This window comes from Fonticula alba (assembly GCF_000388065.1).
Source record: "Fonticula alba strain ATCC 38817 unplaced genomic scaffold supercont2.1, whole genome shotgun sequence".
In the NCBI taxonomy this organism is placed as follows: Eukaryota; order Rotosphaerida; family Fonticulaceae; genus Fonticula; species Fonticula alba.
This window is the reverse complement of record NW_009242971.1, coordinates 393790-400150: the sequence shown is the minus strand read 5'-3', so window position 1 is coordinate 400150 and position 6361 is coordinate 393790. Positions and strand designations below refer to the sequence as shown.

The window sequence follows — 6361 nt, the reverse complement described above, 5'->3', positions numbered from 1 at the left end:
GGGATTCCACACACCGCCAGGAGAGGGGGGGGGGAGGGTGCCGGATCATGGGTTGGGGGGGTGGGGGGGGGGGGGGGGGGGGGGGGGGGGGGGGGGGGGGGATTGACCCAAGGGAAAAGGGAAGGGCAAGGGTAGGCAATGCGGCCGAGGCAAACGCACTAGTCGCGACCGGCCTTGACAATGAGCTGGACCTTGTCAAAGTCCAGCGTCCGGAACGTGGTCACCGGTGGCCGAAGGTAGAAGCAGCCGGGCATGCGCTTCACGCGCTCCAATTGCGTGACGCATTGGACATAGGCCAGCTTGGATTGGATGTCTGCAAGCGAGGGAGCTCGGTACTCCCAGCCCACCAGCCAGTACAGCAGTGGCCACCAGCCATTCAGCGAGTCGCCGTAATCCATGGGCTTGGTATCGTCATCGGCACCGACATCCACGGCGATTACACGCTTGATGCCGAATTGATCTAATGACCAGGGGAGCGAGGGGGAGGGAGCGAGGGGCGAGCCACATCGAGCGGGTAATGGTAAGTCGCCGGCAAGCGAGGCGCATGACCATCGGGGCATCGGAGTTAAGGAGGCTGGCGGCGTACTGAGCATCACATCGGCCGGCAGGTTGTTCAGGTAGCCACCATCAAGCAGCATGTCGCCATTGGTGTCGCAAATGGGCGGCATATAGCCCGAGAGACTCATGGACGCGCGGACAAACCGCCAAACGGACCCGCGCTGGCAGATTTCCATCCGGGACTTGGTGATGTTGGTGGCCACACAGAAGTAGGGCAGCCAGAGATCCTCGATTTCATGCTTCTCACCGAGGACCTTTTGGATGGCGCGGTTGAACCTGCATATCAGACCGGGCCATGCCGAGCCGCAGCAGCGACGGAGGGAGTCAGCCAAGGAAAGGCACAGGTGTGCGGACCGGACGGGCTGTGGGCAAAGGCCCCCGCAATAAGGGCCAGGGGGGGAGGGGGGGAGGGGGAGGAGCTGCGAAACGCACTGTCGTCCGGAGAACCAGCTCGCAAAGGGGTATGTCAGGTCGGCCAACTGGTACCAGACCGAGGCCATACGGGAGCAGAACTTCCGCGTCAGGGCCAGCGACTCGACCAGATTCAGGTTGCTAGCATAGAGGCTCCCGATGAAGGCGCCCATCGAAGACCCGGACACGAAGTCCACCGGGATGTTGTCACGCTCCAGCGCTCGGAGGACGCCGAGATGCGCCAGGCCACGCGCGCCGCCGCCCCCGAGCGACAGCCCCACCGATGTACCGGTCACATGTCGGGCCAGCCGGGCAAAGTCGCGCGCCTGCGCAGCCAACAGCGCCGATGTCGACAGCGACAGCGGGGACATGGTTTTGTGCATGAGCGAGGAGAAGGTCTTCTTGGCCGCACGGGCGATCGGCGCCAGAGGCGACATCTTCGGGCTGCCGATCGGGAAGGAGGGATCGTCATCGGTCGAGGAAACCGAGGACAGCCGAGTTGTCGAGTAGAGGACCTTTCGAGGGCAGAGAAGGATCTGGCGGTGCGCAGGGAGCCAGTGAGCAGAGGGGAGACCGGTGCAAGAAGGACAAAGCGCCGGGCGAAAGGTCAAGCTGTTGCAATGTGCGCGTACATGGTGATGGAATTGGATCCAGGGCCGAGCATCCAGGAAGGGAGCCGTGCTGCCGGATTGGATGGAACTTTCGTCACCGAAGGACGGGAGAGAGAGAGAGAGGGGGGGGGGGAGGGAGGGAAACGCAGGTCAGCCACCAAGATGCCGCGCCGGAGGGGGGGGCGGGGGGGGGGGAGGCAAAGAGAAAAGAAGAAGCAGGTGCCCAGGCAAACACACCGATCGGGATGCAGCAGGACCAACTCTCGCCGAGCGCGCGGCTTCAGGCGCGTTTCCAGCACCCGCTCGAAGATCCCCGGGGCCGGATTGATGTCGGTCATGTCCCCATGTGCATTGGAGCCCTGTGCAACCACCAGGATCAAGTCTGCCTGCCGGGCGCTCAATGTCATCCAGGGAGATTGCCATTGGTCAACCTTGAAGAGAATGGTCGTGTGCTTGGCCTCCTGCTCTTCCAGCCAAGAAAGCAAACGCAAGTGCCCAACACGCTCGAAGGCTTCCAGGGAGTACAACCAAAACAAAAGGCCAGAGGGGGGCGAATTGTCAGCAGACCCAAAAGGCGGAAGCCGCACAAAGGACACATCTGGAAGTTGCTGCGAAGGGCCGAGGGAGAAACAAAGGAGGGGGTGGGGGGGGGGGGGGGGATAATCCTCCTTCTCAACATACCATTGGATTTGAGGGCCCTCAGGACACTGGTGCTGTCCAGGACCAGAGTTGCCCCGATGTTGGACAGGGCCGCCGAAAACTGATCGATGAACTGGTCGATTGGGACATCGCGGTTGGAGGGGATCACGGCAATGGTTTTGACATTCTTCATCCGCGAACGCGAGGCAATGACCTTTGGAGTGGCATCCGCCGAGAGGCTGTTCAGCCAGGCCTCCTTGGACTTGGAGGCGATCACCCGCGAAATGTGGATCGTCACTTGGGGGACATGCCGGATGAGAGCATCGAAGAGTTTGCGCGGCACTCGAGCCAGCTCCGAATCGCGAACCGCATGCACGGTCGAGGTGTAGGCCGAGGCGGTGAGTAGCTCAATGTCGCCGACCGCGTCACCCTGGCCAAACTCCGCATTGCTACATGTCACACACACACACACAAGCAGAGAGGAGGACAGGAAAGTAAAATGGTGAACGGTCAGCAGAGAGGGAAGGGGAGAGAGAGAGGGGGGGAGAGAGAGAGGGGGGGGGATGGACATGGAGACAAACAGAGAGAGGAGGGACATGGAGAGAGGGAAAGGGGGGGAGGAGAGACATGGAAACAAACAGAGAGAGAGAGGAGAGACATAGAAACAAACAGAGACAGAGAGGAGAGACAGGGAGACAAACAGAGAGAACGCATGTCCCGCTGGGATAAGACACAGACCGCCATCGAGTGGAGACGCACACAATCAACTCATCCATGGCATTACGCTGGAGGGACCGAAGACGCCCATGCAGGACGACATACACTCCACCCCGGTCACGACAGTCAGTGCCAGTGCCGCTGGATGCCGCTGGCCCGGCGGCCGGATCACCGGGGTGGAAGTCCCCCCCGGAGGGACTCCCAACCGTGTGCCCAAGTGACTCGCGGCTCGAGGCGAAGTAGCTCAAATTAAAGAGCGACTTGTCCGAGAAGGAGGTCGGCGAATTGGGTGCCCGCGAGAAGGACCGGTCGGAGCCCAGCCCCTCGGCCTCGCCGGCGGTGCTGCCACCACCGGGACTCGCGGCTGAGGGGCTCTTTTCCGACGCGACGGAGGGGCTTGGCGAAGCATCGCGTGTCATTGGCCCGCCATGGCGCGCCCGATGAAGGGAGGCCGCCGAGGAGAAGGCCGCCGCCGCAGACAGCACCCCGGCATTGAAGGGCACGCGCAAGTCCCCGCCAAGCCCAGGGCCTGGGCTTGATGATCCGGGAGAGCTCCCTTCCGGAGAACGCTCCCCCAGGCCGGAGATGGACCCTCCGAGACCACACGGGGCAAAGGGATCCTCCCCCTCATGGTAAAGGACCTGCCCGGCCTCAACGTGCAGCCACTCCAGGCCGAAGTCAATTTGACGAACCAGCGGCGTCACCCCGTGAAGAATGTGCCGCGCAATGGCCGTCCAGGCGTTGCTATTGCGCATGTCCATCAAGGCCTCGAAACTGTGGCCCATCGAAGTGGGTCAGTACATGGGGGCATCGGGAAGGGGGCAACGTGTCCGGGGCGACAGCGCCGGTGTGTACCTCTCGCGTGAGAAGAAGGCCACTCGGACTGGCCGCGAAGAGGCACTCGTGGCGCCCTCGGCCGAGTGTGCGCCCGAGGAGGCCGTCGAGTTGAGGGTGCCCTTGTTGGGTCCGCTGCCATCCGGCTCGGAGGCCGCCTCGATCTCCAGGAATGAGGGGAAACTCGTCAAGATCGGCAGGAACCCGGCCAAGCGGCCCGGGCCGGCGGTATTCACAAGCCGCCGCCGGCCGCCGCTCGGCTCGTACATGTACACTCGAAGATGCCCCTGTGGAAGGAGGGTGCCGGGGAGATTTGGCGAGGGGCGTCAAAGGGCCATTTGAGTTAGCCCACAAAAAAAAAAAGGACATTGACATGCACAAGAAATGCAGGAAGGCACATGCCGACCGGCAGCTTCCGCACCTCGATCACATAATACAAGCCCAGGCGGAGGGACCCGGCCGCCGTGAGGCGGTCCCCGGGCTGTGCGGTTACAATCTCCAGCTCATCAGTCACCGACAGCCGGGGAGAGTGCGGAGATCGGGAAACCAGCGCCTCGAGGCCCAGGACCCCGGCAATGGCGGTGGCCGCGGCCTGGAGCTCGCTGGCCGATGTGGCCGAGGAGGGCGCATCCCCACTGGCCGGAGGTGATGACAGGCTGGTGCTGGTGCTGCTCCTGCTGCTGCCGCTGCCGCTGCCGCTGCCGCTGCCGCCGCTGCCGCCATGGACACCGCCATTGGACCCGTGCGTGTGTCCGGGACTGGATGGCTCTGCTTGTTGGAGGAAGGCAGGTCAATGAAAAAGAGATCCCAAGAAGGGACCGATGCCCGGACTGGGGGAAAGTGAATGAACAAAAAGAAGACGTACCTGATGCAAGGTCGGGCATTGCGCCACGGGATAGATCGGCCCCAAGTAGGGCCCGCGCATCTTGGCTCATGCGGACGCTCAGCTCCGACATGCGGCGCTCGATCGTGGCCAGCTCCCCGGACAGGCCAAAGTAATTGTTCACCGTCAGAACGGTCACCCGTTGGAAACGCGTGACAATCACCTGCAACATGTGCCGCACGGCGCGCTTGTGGTTCTCCCGCAAGGAGGCCAGCGCCTCCAGCGGCAGACGCAATACCTCGGTGTCCTCTTCGGCAATCTGGCATTTCCACAAGTCCGAGATGTGTTAGATTGCCCCGGGGCCAAGATCCAAAGCAGGGGGGGGGGGACCTTGGAGGCGCAAAATTCAAGACGCACAGCAGTCACCGGCAAGGTGGGGGGATATTGTCCGGTCAGAACAGCCAACACACTGTACAGCGACACGATGCTGCCTCCGGCGGCGACCTCATTGATGACGGTTTCCTATTTCCCGGCATGGATGAAGATCGGGCGCGGACGAAGGTCGGAAGCAGGGTCCCAAGAGACAGGAGGCAGAGAGAGGGCGAAGGAGAAGTTGGGCCCGATCAGACGGGACACAGGTCAGATGCATGGTCCGGGGTGCGGACACCGGCAAGGAAAGGCCCGGAAAACACACCTCTGACAGGCCATCCTCGGGACTGGAGTCTGCGGTCCCGCCATCGACAATGTGGATGTGGATGCGGCCGGAGGTCACCACGAACATGGCGGAATCCAGCTCGCCCGCTCGCAGAAGGAGATCCCCCTTGCGCAGCTTCTTGGTGGAAGTGTGCTTGACCAGCTCCAGGACAATGGCATCATCTACATACCCGAGAACTTGGATGGACTTCAGGAAAGTGGCCAGCTCCTGGGGGACCTTATTTCCGGCATAGGCTCCGCCATCGCCCTGAGTGCGCGAGTGGGGAGGGCGGGGCGTTCAAGCAGTCCCATATCCATGTCAGCATGCATGTGGGGCAAGTGCGAGGGAGACGTGCAGGGAGCACAGGCAACCCCGGCGCGAGGAGGCGCCTTGCCCCCCCCCCCCCCCCCAACAGGAAGACCAATCGGGGCGGGGCAGGGCGATATAAGACCGCGCGAGAGGGAGGGGAGGGGGGGGGGGAGCCACAAGCACCAGCGTACCGGGTACAGGAGCCCATCCGAGCCAACAGGAGCTTGGTGCGCTGCGGCCCGAGCCTGGCGCGCGCGCGACGTCTTGCTGTAGATGCGTCGCATGAGGAACCGAGTGACGGTCACCGACAGCCAGAGCAGGCCGAGGATCAGCCCGCCGATGGACAAGATCGACCACAGCGGGAAGGACACGGTGGCCGTCCACCAGCCACTGGCCAGACCGCCAGGCAGGCCGGCTGGGCCACCAATCAGCAGGTCACCCGCATCACCGGCCCCGGCTCCCGCCAGCGTGCAATGCAGAGGCGACAGATCGGCCGGCGATCCGGGATCACAGGCCCCAAGCTCCAGGTCATCGGGGCCCTCTCCGCGCCCGGGGGACCCGTCCGACGCGCCGCCGGCCGGACTCCGGGAGGAAGAGAACAAGAAGCGCAGCAGGCGCCCGGGGCTCGGGAAGGTATTCACCCCCAGCAGGTAGGGGAAAATGAACAGGTAGCATACAGCCACTGAGGTGACAATCGAAAAGAGGGCCGATAAGACCACATTTGACAGGCTCATGACTGGGAAGCTGAGAGGGATTCCACACACC

The 6361-nt window shown here is 63.2% G+C and overlaps 1 protein-coding gene across 1 annotated transcript in view; it reads right to left on the bottom strand.

Annotated features, from left to right (window-relative positions):
* H696_00075 (hypothetical protein) overlaps window positions 1–6361 on the bottom strand; it is an 8154-nt gene extending 1793 nt beyond the window's left edge. Inside the window, exons 1-13 of the mRNA XM_009493905.1 lie at window positions 5788–6361; window positions 5288–5554; window positions 5011–5115; window positions 4636–4912; window positions 4192–4538; window positions 3792–4057; window positions 2979–3710; window positions 2262–2668; window positions 1818–2091; window positions 1602–1668; window positions 991–1505; window positions 587–834; window positions 160–460 (exon numbers count right to left, since the gene is read on the bottom strand). Coding sequence (XP_009492180.1) covers window positions 160–460; window positions 587–834; window positions 991–1505; window positions 1602–1668; window positions 1818–2091; window positions 2262–2668; window positions 2979–3710; window positions 3792–4057; window positions 4192–4538; window positions 4636–4912; window positions 5011–5115; window positions 5288–5554; window positions 5788–6330 — 4349 coding nt within the window. The 5' untranslated portion in view covers window positions 6331–6361. The remainder of the gene's footprint in view (window positions 1–159; window positions 461–586; window positions 835–990; window positions 1506–1601; window positions 1669–1817; window positions 2092–2261; window positions 2669–2978; window positions 3711–3791; window positions 4058–4191; window positions 4539–4635; window positions 4913–5010; window positions 5116–5287; window positions 5555–5787) is intronic.